Source organism: Protomyctophum parallelum, assembly GCF_964188405.1.
Source record: "Protomyctophum parallelum genome assembly, chromosome: 5".
Taxonomy (NCBI): domain Eukaryota; kingdom Metazoa; phylum Chordata; class Actinopteri; order Myctophiformes; family Myctophidae; genus Protomyctophum; species Protomyctophum parallelum.
In genome coordinates this window covers 27300770-27317705 of record NC_139702.1, presented here as the reverse complement: position 1 = coordinate 27317705, position 16936 = coordinate 27300770, and the positions used below count along the sequence as shown (strand labels likewise).

The window sequence follows — 16936 nt, the reverse complement described above, 5'->3', positions numbered from 1 at the left end:
GATAACCTTCCAATCACCGTCTTCTAGGTAGGCGTTCGGAGGACAACAGCGGTGCATTCAATTTCAAACCGAGCATGGCTGCCGACAAAGATATCGATGAAAACACACACAATAGACGGTAAGAGAATACTGAATATAGGTGTATATTACACAGTAGTGTTGTCGTGAACAGACGTCACTGCACGGCGCTAGGTGAACTTGCAACTGAAGGCTGAGAGAGTGATACAAACGTGTATAAATGTAGCTTTAGCTTAGCTTATCTGTCAACACCAGGGCTGCACATGACAGCTGTTTCCTTGTCAGTCATCATCATGGAATAGAAGTTATTCACTTATTGGTAAATGTAATTCATGTCAGGTAGAACTTTGGTTAACATGGGTGCAGGTATAATTACAGGAATGTTTTCCTTGGTTTACATGATCGTGAGCTAATGTGAGGTCGGATAATAATCATAATGTTACTCGGTGAATGTAAATTTGTTTAGGTGAGAAAAAGTAAATTATGTGCTGCTAGCCATTGTTCACATGACGCTCGTATGACAGACTCAGTTTCAGGGTTAATTAAGTGCTATAGGCTAACGCTAATCCCAACATTCTGGGGGAAACATTTACAAGCATACAAACATTACAAGCTCGCAATGCCTCGTTAGCTTGTAGACCTCTGCAGTCTGCGTGGCTTTCCCCAGTCTACTCCACAGTTTCTCATCCCTTTCTCATAATTTATTCCACTGTACTGGACTTGTGTTTACATTAAGGAAGTATTTAGACAGGTACAACATGCGTATCTTGGTGGTGTAGCGAATCTTGTGGATCATGTAAAGCTCCTTGGGTACTTAGAATAGCGCTATATACATTTGAGAGATTTTGGTGTATAGGAGAAGAACAGTCCAAGTATAGAGACAACTCGGGTCTGTCTTGCTACGTCTGTAGGGTTTAAGTTATTACAAGTACACATACACCAATACAGTGTGGACTCAGCTCTAGCTATTATCATGTTTGTGTGTACACAGTACACGCACACCATTATTCATTCATAACATTACTAGCTACATGCTTGTCTCTGTGTTTGTGCTCATATTAGGGGTACAGTGTGCAGCATGGTCATCAGCAACGATGTGGAGACACCCAGTTCCTCCCGTCCCGGCCGTCCCACTATTATCTTCAATCCGGATTTCTTTGTGGAGAAACTGCGCCACGAAAGTCCTGACGTTTTCCTGGAGCTGGTGCTCAGTAACGTCACGCGCCTCATCGACCTGCCCGGGACGGAGTTCGCCCAGCTGCTGGGAGAGGAGAGTCCCAAGGGAAACGGAGGCTTCTTCCGCTCTCTGAACTTCCTCAGACGCAAAGGTACAGCAGTAGAGATTTACCGAATTCCCTGTGGAGGTTCCAAATGGACCCTTGCATGCCTGTGCTGTGGGTCCATCTGGTTCCATTTGTACACTCTCAGAGTTACAGGGGGTCCTTGCAATGAAAGAGTTTGAGAACCACTGATCTGGGAATAGATTAAAATTGAAATGCATATAAAGCGTTAGTGCAACATCAACCGACGCATTAAATTTCAAAATACAAAATAATTACTGTGTATGACATACTGTTTCATCATCACGTGATAAAAGATGTTGTATGGGAGATTGACAGCTTGTCCAATACGGGTATCGGTATTGAAACGACTCCAGTCAGCAGACCAGAAGGATGCTCATACGTAAGGGATAATGTATGGTTGGGTGGTCATTGTTGATTAGATAAATCACTGACTGGGTGAATAAATTGACCCAAAAGTGACAACAAAACAAAGTATTCCCTTGCTTACGGTAATGAAAGCATTCCAAGTTGGCCCCGCAGAGCACAACAAATCGCTTCGGACACAAGGAAGTGAGTGTTGATCAAATGGAATACATTTTCGGGTACTGCATCGTCTTATTTCTCGCTTCAAATGTTTTCAAAAATATTCTTGAAAGCATGTTGTTTATTTAAATGACGACGTGTGTTAGTTCACATGGCTGTCATGTTGGGTAGCCTACAGCATTTAATCCAAGCAGCGTAGCAGGTGCTCTGAGCCTTTGATTAGATTAGACATTGGTCTGCTATATAGCGGAGCGGTCTGTTATACTGAAACAATTCAAATACACACCGCTGAATTCGACGATTGGCCAACAGAATCAATCATTCGACCAAGCCGTCTAATAATGCTCATTATGTCACAATTTAATATTCTAATATGTATCTAGGACTGGCTGGAACTCAGATATTCTTGCTTGTGTAACTGTGTGATGCCACCACAGAGTCACAGACGGCAGCAGTGTTGTGGTCAAGCTGGAATGCAACCTGTCCCATCCTTATCATAGGCTCAACCTACTCGCTCGATTGTACAGTGAAAGCTGGCTATTCTTCCTGGCGTACAAACATTCACACTTTATGATCAAATTAAAACATTATACAATGGAATTCTACCATTATATAGACAAACGACAAACAAAGCAAAACAAATATATATATCGAAGATTTACGTCTTCCTTAATTCTATTCACGTTAGTCATTTTGTTCTGAAGGGCTTGATACTTTTGCCAGGTAATCAGGGCAGCCATACGCAATCGCATCGCAGACTGCTTAAGTAAATCTCTCTCTTCAATACATGTTTTAAATCATCATCAAGCCCCAGGTGGCTTTGATCTTGATAAGTAAGTACAGTATGCTTTTTAATTGGGCCATTCAAAAATAAGGTTGTAAATATAATTATGTTAATAATATTTTAACAAAATTATCCTTAGAAAATGCATTAGTTGGTTTGTCATGTCCTATGATTCATTGAAAATATTAGAAATACGGACCTTAAGACCTCTTGTACGGTTTTGTGTTTTGGTATCGACCATGTCCCACAGTCAACATGTAAGCGTGATTGTTTATAAGCTGCAAAGAAACCTGTCAGAACTGCAATGGAATGTGCTGATTTTTCGTTCCTAATTTTGAAGTACTCTACTCTCTTCTTTCTGTCACTGTCACAGATAAGGGGATAGTATTTGGGACACCTCTGACAGAAGGGAGCATCGCACAGATCTACCAGCTAATCGTTTACCTCAGCAAGAGTGAGTATCGGTGTAGTCCAGTGAGTCAAATTTCACATCCATGTTGTCATTTCATCATGTGTTGTTCCATATTTGGCGCTACTCTGCGGCGACACGGGCATACTGGCCATGCTTGCATGCGGGTCCTTTGTCTAAGACAAATTTCTTCCTCGGGAGACAAATAAAGCTTGAACTTGCTTGAACATTATTCCTAAAGATATTAGATTTTACTCTTGACTTTTAAATGCTATGATGGACCACTGAGTAGTTTTTCTGAACAACACTAAGATTTGCTGCATAATGTTACATGCATTATGCAGCAATATGGCAATATGGCATATGGTGACTGACGCCACCATATGCCGTCAGTCCATTACGCCGTGACATTGCGCCTTGTGACACGTCACGCCACCATATATGGCTGTCAGTCCATCACGCCCTGTGGCACGTTCCAAATATGGCCGTCTCCATATGTGAAGATCACGACACTGACCTCATCAAACCCTGGATAGCCATACATGGAAAAGACTGGATCATCACCTAGATCTGCACCTAGATCTAACTCTACATCTGGCCTCAAACCCTTAGATCTCCATATATGGAGCTGATCTGTTCTGACATTCTATATGTTGATACTTGTCCATTCAAACTCTGGACGGGCCCGCCCCAAAGTTATTAGTGCAGCAGGCGAAAACTAGAGCTCTCAACAGGCCCAAAAATTAAGGCCCGGCCCTACCTGGGCCCTCATCAAACCATGTACACTCAAGACACTGCACCCGTTGCCACCCTTATATCTCCATATATGAAGCTGACCTGTTCTGACATTCCATATGTTGATCTGACCTCATCAAACCCTGTACACTCAATACACGCTCCATATATGTCCAGACCTCATCAAACTGTCTGGATTCCGGTACCAATAATCAACATAAGATACTATGGCCAATTCACCCCTCTTAATTTATTCTTACCGGTAATTAATTCACACACAAACCTGTACATTGCATATGCCCAAAACTGTTGATTCAACAGATTCATTGATTACCGATTGTTTAATCAGATGGTCTGAGTTTTTTTCCAAAACCAGACACATTTTATTTAACCTCGTTGGCATTTGGTTCTGTGAATGATCGACACAGTACTACCCACTGACCCTTGTGTCCATCCATCCATCCATCCATGCAGACCTCCATATGGAGGGTTTGTTCCGGGTCCCAGGGAACAGCCTGCGTCAGCATGCCCTGAGGGAGCTCCTGAACAGCGGGGCCGACGTGGACCTGGAGTCTGGCCTCTACCATCCCAACGACGTGGCCACTCTGCTCAAGACCTTCCTGGGAGAGCTGCCCGAGCCTGTGCTCTCCCATAGGCACTTCCATGCCCATCTCAAGATAGCCGGTGAGTGACACCACACAGGCTACGTTTTTGCCTCACTTTTTCTTTACAGAGCTCTCTGTGTTATTTGATATTATTAGAGTGGTGCAGTGGTTTCTGGAGAAGTGGGTATCCTCAAGGTGTGGGGGGGGACGGGGGACGGACACAATAAGCTGAGGCCATAACATTTTATTTGGAACTAACTATACTGTAGGTGCAGTACGTCTGATGTGATGTATTCTAATGTATTGCATTGTTGATGATTGATTAATTAATTAATGATGATTTATTAATTCCCAGAGGGGCAAATTAAGTTCTCACCAGCACAAAAAACAAATGCAGATATTAAAAACTGTCCCAAATATGTTATGTTATGTTAACACCCACAGCTTTTGTTACATAATGGTTGCCGTGCAGAAACCTTATGTCAGACAGTCCTTCTTACTATGCTTCAAATGCACCATACATTTCCAAATGACACTCAGGCTGTTTTCTTGGCAGTTCTAGGTCAAGGTTCAACCAGATCACACTCGGGAGATATGGGAAGAGAAGGTTCAATTATTTGATTTGTGCTCTCCTTTGTCTCTGAAACCAATTTGCCAATAGCTCCGTGCACTTGTCATCTTTAGCAATTTAATGTCAATTTAAGTCAACGGACTGACCTCCTGCTTTCTTTTATGCATGATGAGTCAAAGCCGCTTCTTTTCACCTGACAAGGGAGAGTTTCCCCGTTTTGGACGTAGCGCGTGGAAGGAACACGTTAGTCCAACCAGTTCCTTTCCCCTCCCATCAGACGCCCCAGCTGGCCAGGGGGAGGCAGTTTAAGAAACCAGTTCCTTTCCCCTCCATCAGGCGCCCCAGCTGGCCAGGGGGAGGCATGACTAAGCAGAGTTGAGAAGAGTTGAGGTCCTTTCAAACGGCCAGCGATTTAACACGCCTAGTAATTCATTTTCAATGAGACCTGTGTTTTTTTCCCCCCCCGAAGTCTAAGGGCGACTAGTAGACAGTAACGCTAGGCATTTCCTCAACAAATTAGGCCATGTGTTGATTGAACTGCCGTTGTTCAGGTGCTTTATTGACATGTTAAAATGATGACTGTATTCCATGTGTCATGTCCGTCCTCCAGACATGACTCTGCTGGATGAGCAGGGCATCAAGACGTCCGTGCCCAACAAGGAGCGTCAGATTGAGGCCTTGCAGCTGCTCTTCCTGCTCTTACCCCAGGCTAACCGCTCACTGCTCAAACTGCTCCTGGACCTGCTCTACCACACTGCCAAGCAGCAGGACAAGAACAAGATGTCTGCATTCAACTTGGCCCTCATGTTCGCCCCGCACGTCCTCTGGCCTAGACATGTAAATAATATATTTTGTAATAATGATTGGTGTCACTGTGGATGCTTTTTTGATAATGACTGCCTCATTTAGTTTGCTGTAAGGGTGTGATAAATAATGATGACAACAATGGCAATAGTTAGAATGCCAATAATAAGACTTAATATAGTACTTTCGAAACCGCTGCTTCCCATAACATTTATTAATAATCCAAAAAGATGAATTATAAAAATGCCAGACATGAATGGAAAAGCAAAGCATGTGTATTCTTATAGAACGTTCAGTTCAGTTCAGTTTTAGTTTTGGAATGGTAGACATACAGTTTATACATAGCATAGTTTTTCCTACTCCTTTTGAGTGTCCGTTGCTCATGTCCTGTCCGATATCCGAGATGCTCTTTGCCATCTTGTTCCTCACATATTCTATATGTGGTTTCCAGCAGAGCCTATGGTCTAGATAGAATCACTCCCAATAATTTGCTTTCATATACTCTTTCTATTTTATTATTATCTATAATCAACTGGATATCCGTTTGTATCTGGCGGTTTCCGAATACCATACATTTTGTTTTACTTAGATTTAAGGATAATTTATTTCTATCGAACCAGAGTTTGTATTTATTCATTTCTGCTGTTAAGACCATCATGAGCTTTCATGCAAAAGGTAATTCAACAATTAAAGCAATACAAATGTATATTTTAAAATGCCCTATATAGCTGTGTGTTTTGTAAACAAGACTTTAGTTTGGTTATTGTCTATATGCATATAGCTGTACATACATAGTGGCCTGCGTTTGCTTCTCTAACCACTGTTTGGCCCTCACACCCTCCAGATGACAGCTGCCGACCTGAAGGACAACGACAACCTGAAGAAACTGAACAATGGAATGGCCTTCCTCATCAAACACTCCCAGAAACTCTTCAGGGTAATTATTGGACTCACGCATTGAACATACGTCGCACGTGTGTGCAGTCTTGCTCGTCTGTATATATCTGTATTTTATTTTTTGCTAGCTGCTTGCAAAGCGGCTGGTTGTTGATCTACCCTTAGTAGCAACCTAGTGGAGACTTTTTGATCATTGGCTGCCTCCTAAGCCAATGGGAGACTTACCCATGAAACCATTGTCTGAACGGCATAAAGAAAAATACTCTGAACGCAGCAATGTGAAGCTGTATTGGCTGCATACTCTGAATGCCACAACGTGAAGCCGTGAGCTGAGCCATACAAACTGGTTATAGCTGTTCATAAACGATAGCTTGTTTTTTTTTTTGTTATTCTATCCATGCGTTCCAATTGGGGAGATCCTGAATTTCAGCTTTAAAAACGAAATGAACTGCCCCCCCCAGTTAATTGGCACAAAAATAAATTATGATGCGCGTACGCGGCTAAACATTTTGTGGGTCCTTGACATGAAAAGTTTGAGAACCGCTGATACAGCAACAGAGGCTTTTCAGAAAACTGCAGTATTGCTTTGTTTTTTTTTCTTTCATTTCCTGAAAAATGAACATTTTGGAGTTAGGTGGTTTCTTCCCAACAGCAGAGATATACTTAAATTTTTAGTTTTTGATTTTGACTTGTAGTATGTTGTTTTTTTAACATTGCTCTGTGCAGCACTTTGGAACCTTGTTTTGAAACTATATAAATAAAGTAATGAATCAATCATAATCAAGAAGGAATGGTACATGCATTATTACTATGGATATGAACGATATGAACGATCACCTATCTGTTTCATTTAGGCTCCAGTCTACCTGCGGGAATATGCAAGGATGCACTTCGCTGGAACCAAGACCTTCCAGACCAAGGTTAGGAGAAGGCATGGATTAAAGTTCTCCGTCACCACAACGGATTTCAGTCATGATTTCAGCACGTTGCACACCGACAAAAGCATATCTATAAATACACAGGATTGTGATCACTATATTGCACCACAATTAGACCTTGGAATGTATGAAAGTGTAGTGCTAATTGTCACCACCAGAGAGCAGTACTAGACTAGTACTAGAACACTGTTATGGTACTAAACATTGCTGCAGACAGCAAAGGTTTTCAGAAATTATGTCTATGTTCGTTCACGTTTGTTGTCTGAAAATGAAAAGAAAAACCTAGCAGTTGCATATCGTTGATGTCGGGCGGAAACCATAATATTTCAACTAATATTTCAACCATAATATTTCAAAAATTAATACTCAACTCTACTTCATCATACTGCATACTGTCTCACACAAAAGTAGCAAAAATAGCCTGTCTACAAGATAGCTATTTTTTTTTAATGTGAAAATGTTTAAGTGTCTGTGGATGTTATATAAATATAAATATCGAATGAAAAATATTAACAGAAGCTTGTGACTAAATAATAAAAGTACATTTGTTCACAGGTTATTTCTCTCCATTTGCAACATGATGGTATGTTGAAAAGTGTGTTTTCAGACACTTTTCAGTGGGGAAAATCTTAAAGATTAAGTAAAAAAACCCCAAACCACCCTATCTCTTCTAACTTCAGGATGATCTAGAGCTGTTGGCTGCAAGTAGCTCATGCTCCCCCATGCTGCGTGTGGCTGCGGGTCCTTTGAAGAGGCCTGCTGAAGACGTCGCGGAAGGGCCCAGTTGTTCTGGCCACCAGTCCCCACATCCCAACCATACCGAGGATGCCCTCAAAGAGCTGTTCGTGCACATCAACCACAGCATGCCGGACTCTGCCAAGAAGAAGAAACTGATCCGACAGGTAGTTCTATATATGCGAACCCTTATCACTATCACCACCATCATTGGTGGAAAGAAATTCAAGCGTGATTGACATTACGTGAGTTCGATTACTTTTTCCCATGCTCCAACATTCGTGCCGATCAAAGTCATAGTCGTACGATTTGTCACACACGTTACCGCAGTGAAATTTGTTCTCCGCATTTGACCCATCTCGTGGAGCGGTGAGCTGCAGCCAAGGAGCGGTGAGCTGCAGCCGTGCCGCGCTCGGGGAATCATTTGATTAGTAGATTTGCCCCACCCCAATCCAACCCTTTGATGCAGAGTGTCAAGCAGGGAGGCACTGGTTCCCATTTTTACAGTCTTTGGTATGACCCGGCCGGGGACCGAACCCCGACCTCCCAGTTTCAGGGCGGACACTCTAACCACAAGGCCACTGAGCTGGTGCCGATATTCGTTTCCGAAAAACGCACCCTATGTGCAACACCTTAAGTGTAAATGTAATAACTCTCCCTCCCCTATACCCAGCTAGCCAAGCAGAACCCCAAAGGAACACCAACCGAAGAGGATAACCTGTCCTCCCCATCCTCACGCAAGAAGCAACACCGACGCACACGTTCCTTTGGTGCACTCATTAAGGTACAAGGCTTCTACACTGTAGGACAAGGGAGATGTTGATCGTTTTGGATGCTTGTTTGAAACGTTTGGGCATTGTAGATATTGCACATACTGTGGGCAGCATCGTCTACTGCACAAACACTCATATGAACGTGTGTGTGTGTGTGTGTGTGTGTGTGTGTGTGTGTGTGTGTGTTGAATTAGCGTAAGAATCGTGGAGAGCAGCTTACGATAGAGAGCAGGAACAGGCATGTCTCTCCAAACACCATCGCCATGGAGACGAGAAACCCTGGAAAGGAGAATCGTCTACAGCCGGTGAGCCACTTTCAGCAACATTATAACTAATGATGTTTATTGAAGTTTTGTAAATGCCATTACAATTAATGTTACACATTTCAATTGTGTGAGATTTATAGCAAGTGATTCTTAGGGCAGATCCTACAGTACCGCCAGCAGTGTATGGCTTGGGCTGCAGTTCAAAAACACTTCTATATATATACTGTATATATAAGTGTGTGTGTATATATATATATATATATATATATATATATATATATATATATTATAATAAAAACATTGTTTTTGAATAAGTAACAGTCCACTAGATAAACACATGTTTTAGACTATCACTGGTGGTAATATTCTTGCTGTGGTGATACACTAGTGCTGAATGTATCCAAATGAAAGTTATTTACTGTAAAACTGTGGAATGCACTTCCCATTGCAGTCAGAACTGCAGCATCACTCCCAATCTTCCGCCGTAGCCTGAAAACCCACCTTTTCAGACTCCATCATGGCCCATAGCACTTACCCTACCCCCTTAGATAGCATTTATGTTGCCTTAGATAGCATTTGATACAGACTTATAGCTGTAGACAGCACTATAATTGTATTGTATTTAGTCATAGCACGCCATAGTACATATGTATAGCATAGTAGTAAATATGTATAGTTTATATGTATATATAGTATTATATGTATAGTGTATGTATAGTTTCATTATATGTATGTATAGTTTCATTATATAGATATTCCACTGTTACTTTCTTAGCTTACGCATGTTTCATGATAAATGCTTTTATGTGATGTATTCCCATGCTTTTGTTCTTGCTTAAATGTAAGTCGCTCTGGATTAAGAGCGTCTGCTAAATGCCTAAATTGTAAATTGTAAATTGTAAAATAACCTGATGTCATATTACTGGACACTCGTGTCATTTTTCATGTTCTTCTACTTTTCTTTTAACTGCCCTTGTGTTTAGACAGTCTGACATCAATGGTTTATAGCCCCTGTGAAAACTATTAGGACGGCTATTTCTACGTTGCAGCTATAATTTATTTGTACAATCCATTACCCTAAAAAATTACTAATGACCTAACCAGCTGGTAATTGTATATGTCTTTTCTTATAAGCAGATGACTACTAGTCCATTGAATACTCCTGTATTGAGGAAGGCAGGACTGCTAGTGGAGTCTACGGTAAGACTTAGCTACTAGTATCACCGCCAAAACTAAATTATTGGAACAATAATCAAAACTGATGGCTAATAAAATGAATTGTACCTTGGGTATTTCCCTCAACGGCAATGTATAGTATACATTTCCAACTTGAGCATTTGTCTTTGAACAAGGTTGGGATAGTGAACACAAACCAATATCCTTATTTATTCGGAGAGCCAACGCTCAATTTAATAATTAGATTAACATCAATGTCAACAAGGAACTACCCCGGTGAACAAATTGGTGTTTCCACCGGGAATTCCCTACAATGTGGGGAATGAGTGTTTTCTGAGCACACAGCAGATGCTGCTGGCAGGCATCTCCCTTGGTGTTGGTACACACAGACAACCATTCTGTGAACCGTCAAGGGTCACTGTTTTTTCCGCTCTGTTTTTTTTTGCATCCTTTTGTGCCCAGACAACCTCCAGTGCAGTGTCTGTGAATTCTACCAAAGCGTCCATAGCAACTGTTTTTGTCAGCTTGAGGTCCTACAGGTTAACCGTGCACTGCGTTCAGCCATGTAGTTGGTTAGTTAGTCCCACACAAACGTGTCACGGTGTGTATGCGTTTCAGTGCTACAAAGGGGTGAAAAGAAAAAGTGCTTGTTCAACCTTTGAGTGAGATATGTTTTTCTTCTCTCTTTTGTCCCCCTCTCGTTCCTCTTCCCTCCCACCCCCCCCCCAGGAGTCTTCCTCCCCTTACGCTTACAGGATGTGTTTCTCTCCAGCCCAGGAGATCTCATTGTAGAGACACGAGTCCTCCGTCTCCGGAACTGGGCAGTATTAGTTTTTATGTTCATCCAGTGATGCTTTTTGTCTTTTTCTTTTACTTTTTTTTTTTTATAAAACTTTTATCGGCACCACACAGTCATACAAACGAATCCAAGGCGGGCTTTTACGTGATGTATACTTCCGTCATATGATATGAGTCATGCACTGAAAATAGCTACAAGCTCACAGTCACAACGCGTGCCATTGGATGTTTTTGGTGTGTGACTCCGTCATGCTGAAAAAGGCTTATGTAATTCTCCTTGAACGCTACTTGTAGGGTGTCTTAGTGCAAATTTGGTTACTGGAGTGTGGCAAGTGTATTGCCCTAAAGACACGACAATAAAAATCATTAATTTTGAGATGATTGCCAGTCCAATCTAAGTTACTTAATATTTGGGGACTGAGCCATGCAGACAAATGTAACTCAGGCCGTGGTTTGGCTGGCTGTGGCCTGTGCGTGCCTTTTTCTTTTTTTTTTACTTGAAACATTCGATGTTGGCTACTGTATCTATGACCACTAGCTTGCTGAGCGCCTTCAGCATTTTGTAGTGTTTTATTTGTGTGTATATATATATATGTGTTGTATAGTTTGTTTCAGTTTTTATGTCTTCACTGCACAGCATTTTGGTACACTTTTGGCTCCGTTACAAAGGGGTTTTAGTTACTGGTACTCTTTAAACAAAAATGTATGTGTTAAAAAAGCATATACATTTGAATGAGCAATCAGGTTTTTTATGACTTAATAATTTGTTTTGTTTCTGTTTTTGTCTTATACTTTTGGTACAATTTTGGGCTCAGTTACACATGGATCTTTGGGCGGATTTTTAAAAATCTTTTGTATGTGTTAAACTAAAGCATATGCATTTGATTGAGCATTTTGCTTTTTATAACAAATTATATTCCAGTTAGTCCAGCTATGTTGAATTTGGACTTACTTACACACTACTATGTGTTGCGAAGATGTGAAGCTTCTCAAGAGCTCTAGGGAGCATAGCAGAGCAGGTCTTAATGTCTTTCTCTCCTGCTGTAACAGGAATACAACTTATTTAGCTTATTGTTATTGATATACTCTAACATGCTTTGTTACAGGCCAGTGGTTGGGATCCCTGGATATGTGAAAGGTTATATTTTGTGGGTTTCATTCCTGTGAGCTTTTCTCTTTGTTTTATTTTATTTTTTATCATTTTTTTATTTCCAAATGGACTGGAAGCGTTAACACTTTTAAAGAGAGAATTGCAATGTTACTGAAGGGTCAAGGAAAGTTGTAAGAGTGTAACCGCTGGGTGTATTTGTTTTGGTGGCGATGCACATTGACCAGTAGTCGGTTATGCCCTATTATATTATACTTCCACAAATGTTTGCATCATGTCCCTGTAAACTGTATGACAATATACAGGGCTTACATGATAAACTTACTACAGTACATGAAGTCTATTCTGTAATGAGTTTATCTAACAAAGGGAATATCTTGCAAGATCTGGTATTTCAGAAACGTGACTAATTGATGGAGCATGTGCAAAATGTATCGCATGTTTTGCTCCATTGCACTTATATTATTTGTCAGATTTGATGTAACATTTGGTAGAGAACATTTGTATTATAGGCCAGGGGTGTTTCCATGACCTGACTTGACTGATCTTGGTTCATCATTTTGTGTGGAAAGTATGGATACACTGATACCACTTAACCATGGCCAATATCTGTTATTCTGTTATTCTGAGAGTACTGGACGTAAAGATGGAGTGCTGTGATTCTTTTTTACTTTTTCTGTTTTGTATGTGTCTATGGAGTTAACATTACTCTAATAGGTGTAGTTATAATATTCAAATGTCTTCTCTGTGTATTTTTGGTTTCTTCCTGAAAGCTGAAAGCCTTTGGTCAAAATGCCCAATTTTAGTGACATCATAACCCTAACCCCTCCCGCATTATCATACAACAACAGCTGTGGGCGAGGCTTAAGTTCAGGTGGGTGAAACCAGGTATACTTAATGAACTGGTGGGTGTGGCCACATACAAACATAATTTTAACGCTTTCTGAACACTTTAAAAAAAAAAGAAATCTTCCTCCTAGTATAATCATAGTACCTGATGATCATGTTTTAGGCGGGGGGGAAAAAATCACGGCACTCCATCTTTAATTCTTTGCTTATATTCCATTACCAATACTGTCCTTTACAAATCAGATTTGCATTACCTTTTCAATAACCCATTCTGACCTGAGATCAGATTTAAAAAATGTCAGTCGTTCTTCGATTTTTCAAAAATAGCAGACCTACAAGCTCGTAGCGTGCCACTCGGTGGCGCGCTATGAGCTTGTAGATCTGCTATTTTTCAATAGCTAAAGCATAACATGATGCTAACACCAAAATGGGTTCCCGTTCAGAATGGGTTAAGCCTGAAAATAGCCTGCATTGTGAGAATGTAGATCAGCTATTTTTCGGCAAGCGACTGTTGTATGACACACGGCCCCCTCTGTATCAAATTCTTATTTGCAAGGATGGCTTTGATATTCATATTTTCCCAGGTATTGGCTCAGCGTCTGGTACAGGTATTGGTGTTTTCCTGTTGAATTGAAGAGTTTGTGGATGTAGAAATGATGGGTTTGTTGAAAGTGATTGCATTTTGTGTGTCATTGCAAGTGCAGATGGATTCTTGCAGCATCTGGCCCCGTTGGGTTTTAATTGGAACCAATTGGAAAATTGAGTTCTGTTCTCAATGATTATTTTCATTTTATTATCTTATTTCATTTTCAACAAAGCCAATATCCTCATGGTGCTTTGTATTTAACTTATGGCAGGGTAGTTTGGTTTATCTGGCCTTTCACATTTTAAATCTTGCTTTGTAGACCATTGGCCCAAAGTCAGTGATAAAACCTCAGTGAATTGTTCAAAGGTTACTTTCTTCTTAGGTTATTTGCCATTTCTTTTTAGAAATGCACTTATTATTATTCTTAGAAATGCATCTTGCCACTGTGATGTGACCTTTTCCCTTACAAAAATGTGAAATGGTTTGATCATACTTCAAACTTGTAGGAATACAAGTGTGGTCATCATTCAATCACCAGACAAACAAACTGTATATGGCCACCCGGGCAGGTGTTTTGGGTTGCTTTTTTTTCTTCACAACACTAGGAACGGGTTCTGTAAAAAACAATAATTTAATCTCTTAAATTTAGTCAGGACGTTCATGTCATAAAGATCATGTCATGAAGTGGTAGGCCAGTCAGTGGTTCAAACTCGGTTCAAACGTTTTAATTTCAAGGATCTCCATAACTCACGGACCTCCATTACTCACGGAACCAAATGGGCTGTTACAGACCTGTGAGGGGGTCCATTTGGAACCCAGAGGGTCCCCGGACCCCACTTTGAGAACCACTTAGATAGGCTAATATTCACAGTAGGCCTGTGTGTCTTCATAGGGCTCCACATCAATGTGATGCAATGAATTATCCCCTATGACTAAACCTTGAGTGTTACCCATGGCAACGTTGAATCTATGCTGGATATATGTCATTACTCATGTCATGGAAGTTTCTTATGTTATGTATGTTTTCTTAATACAATAATGTAAATACAATTGCCCCTTTTGCGTGGCAGTCTCCTTTTGGATTAAATGCACGTTTTGACACTGACCAATGTGGATATCTTTCTTTACTGAATTTAAATACACTGTTAAATAAAATGGTACCTAATGGACTGTGTGTATGGTGCGTTGGTTGACATTAACCAGCTCAATTAGCTGGGAAGCCCAATTAGACGGGTAGCCCACCTGCCACTTTGATATGTTATCATTTAGTTGAGAGATGACGTTTTTAAATCGCTATAGCTGTTCGCTTTATGGGGGAAAATGATGCCCTGCCGCATTTAGTTCACTTGATGGCGCTGTTGTATAATGGAGAGTGTCAAATCTATAGGTCTAATTGTCTTCACCCTTGAATCTGAACGGAAACAAACTGGCTTGACGCCCCTGGGTCTGGGTGCCTCCCGCTAATAAGGTATCCGTTTCTCCCCTCTCCTTATTACTACTAGATGCTCTAGAATCTAGATTGGTTCAGTCCGAATTTATAAGTTTACTGTGAGTTTCAGTATCGGCAGGCGGCAGCATTATAGCATATCTCGAGACTCGATCACATGCAATTAAACGTCTTTGAACGCTTGCCCCGCTGCTGTGGGGTTCCACATGCAGACACCCCACTGAGCCCCTTTGATTCCCATCAAGCGCACTGCGCGTATAGTCTCTCTCTACTGCCTGCCATTATTGTGGTGTATTGCTGGCGCTGCTTTTGTAATTGCTCACAGTGCAGAAACTAGGCTGGTGTTTTTAATCATCTTGTCTCTTTGACTCAGTGTTAAGAGCTCCAGCCAGCCGAGTGGGAGAGGAGAGGGAGCTCCCTGCCTCCCTCCCTGTCTTATCCGGTGCTGCTGCTGCCCGTGGCATCATGATGATCATCATCGCTGCATCTGTTCAACTCTGCTTCCACTTCCAGCGCTCGACCCGACACAGACCATCCCATAGCCCGGGCGGACGGACACTCGGCGATTGGCTCGTTGGTTGTCAAAAGGGCAACGTCCAATATTGTAATGTGACATAATGTAATCTGCAGCAGTGCATGCAACTTGTCTTGATTTTATATACCAGTACTCTAAGGTCTTGATAGGGTTTTATCATGGATGTGCACTGTCTGATTACATTACACTCCGTTGTACAATGTGGTCCATATAGTCTACAAAGTTCACAAACACAAGGCATCGTGCCTGGCGTGACCGTGATATGAGATTCAGTGAAATTTTCTTTTAAATTGGCCTATAATGAGATGCTTCTCTAATCTCATTTGCAGCCAGCGGTTGCCCGACAACCAACCAACCACTGCCCAATCGGAGCCTCCGGCTCTACCTCCGGAATCCGGACTATGGCATCTAGACTAGAGGGAACCCAATTCGGACCAATGATTCACGCATTGTAAATGAAAGAGTCGCTCCCTCACATGATGCAGTTATAATTGGTGGTGCCCCCTTCCGCGGCTTGTGTTGTGGACGTGGAGGGTCCCCCTGGATATGTCAACATCTACTTCTTTCTTTGTTGCAGGTTATCGCCGAATGACTCATTCAATTCAGGGAGGTACAAAAACAACCGGCCAAGATTTGCCTGTGGACAATTTGTTTTGCATCACGTTTGAAGGTCATCGTTGATGTTGTGTGCTTTAATTATTACAGTTGATAGCCTACACGCTTAAATTAACCTGCCACTCTTCATGGGAGCATAATAAACAACCAAGCAAACAGAATCCAGAGACCCATGAGTACACATTTTCAGGTTTCCTGCTATGTGGGTGGGTAACACAACAGCCGAAGAAGCTGTGGCATTTCTCTGGGGGATTACACAGCCAGGCTCCATTTGAATTTGAATTTCAAAGCCTTTTTCCAGTGAATTCATAATAGACTTAAAGTGAGCACTGTCTGTGGCTGCATAATTTTGGTATTCCAGTTATGCCAGTTGTTATGCCAACACCCCCCCCCCCCCCAAACCAGTTACTGCAACATAGTAGTATGGTGCATTGGTTTGGCAACCGACTGTAAAAAATAAA

At 41.4% G+C, this 16936-nt stretch overlaps 1 protein-coding gene across 2 annotated transcripts; it reads left to right on the top strand.

Moving 5' to 3' along the window:
- Positions 1–41: 41 nt before the first annotated feature.
- On the top strand, positions 42–11978 carry arhgap19 (Rho GTPase activating protein 19). Of its 2 annotated transcripts, none has more exons than XM_083766176.1 (11): positions 42–118; positions 1081–1346; positions 3002–3082; positions 4247–4456; positions 5559–5785; positions 6597–6689; positions 7504–7569; positions 8268–8489; positions 8996–9106; positions 9290–9400; positions 11267–11978. In XM_083766176.1, the coding sequence occupies exons 1-11, from the start codon at positions 75–77 to the stop codon at positions 11327–11329; spliced, it is 1494 nt and encodes a 497-aa protein (XP_083622302.1). In that variant the 5' UTR covers positions 42–74; the 3' UTR covers positions 11330–11978. The 2 variants fall into 2 exon arrangements, with proteins under 2 accessions (XP_083622302.1, XP_083622303.1); XM_083766177.1 differs by having other exon boundaries at positions 43–118; positions 1089–1346.
- Positions 11979–16936: the final 4958 nt, after the last annotated feature.

Excerpts from the sequence above, each read along its gene's own strand:
- arhgap19 (XM_083766176.1), top strand. The coding sequence starts at position 75 with ATGGCTGCCGACAAAGATATCGATGAAAACACACACAATAGACG. Across the intron at positions 4,457-5,558 it reads TGCCCATCTCAAGATAGCCG|ACATGACTCTGCTGGATGAG; the intron begins GTGAGTGACACC and ends TCCGTCCTCCAG. Across the intron at positions 7,570-8,267 it reads CCAAGACCTTCCAGACCAAG|GATGATCTAGAGCTGTTGGC; the intron begins GTTAGGAGAAGG and ends TTCTAACTTCAG.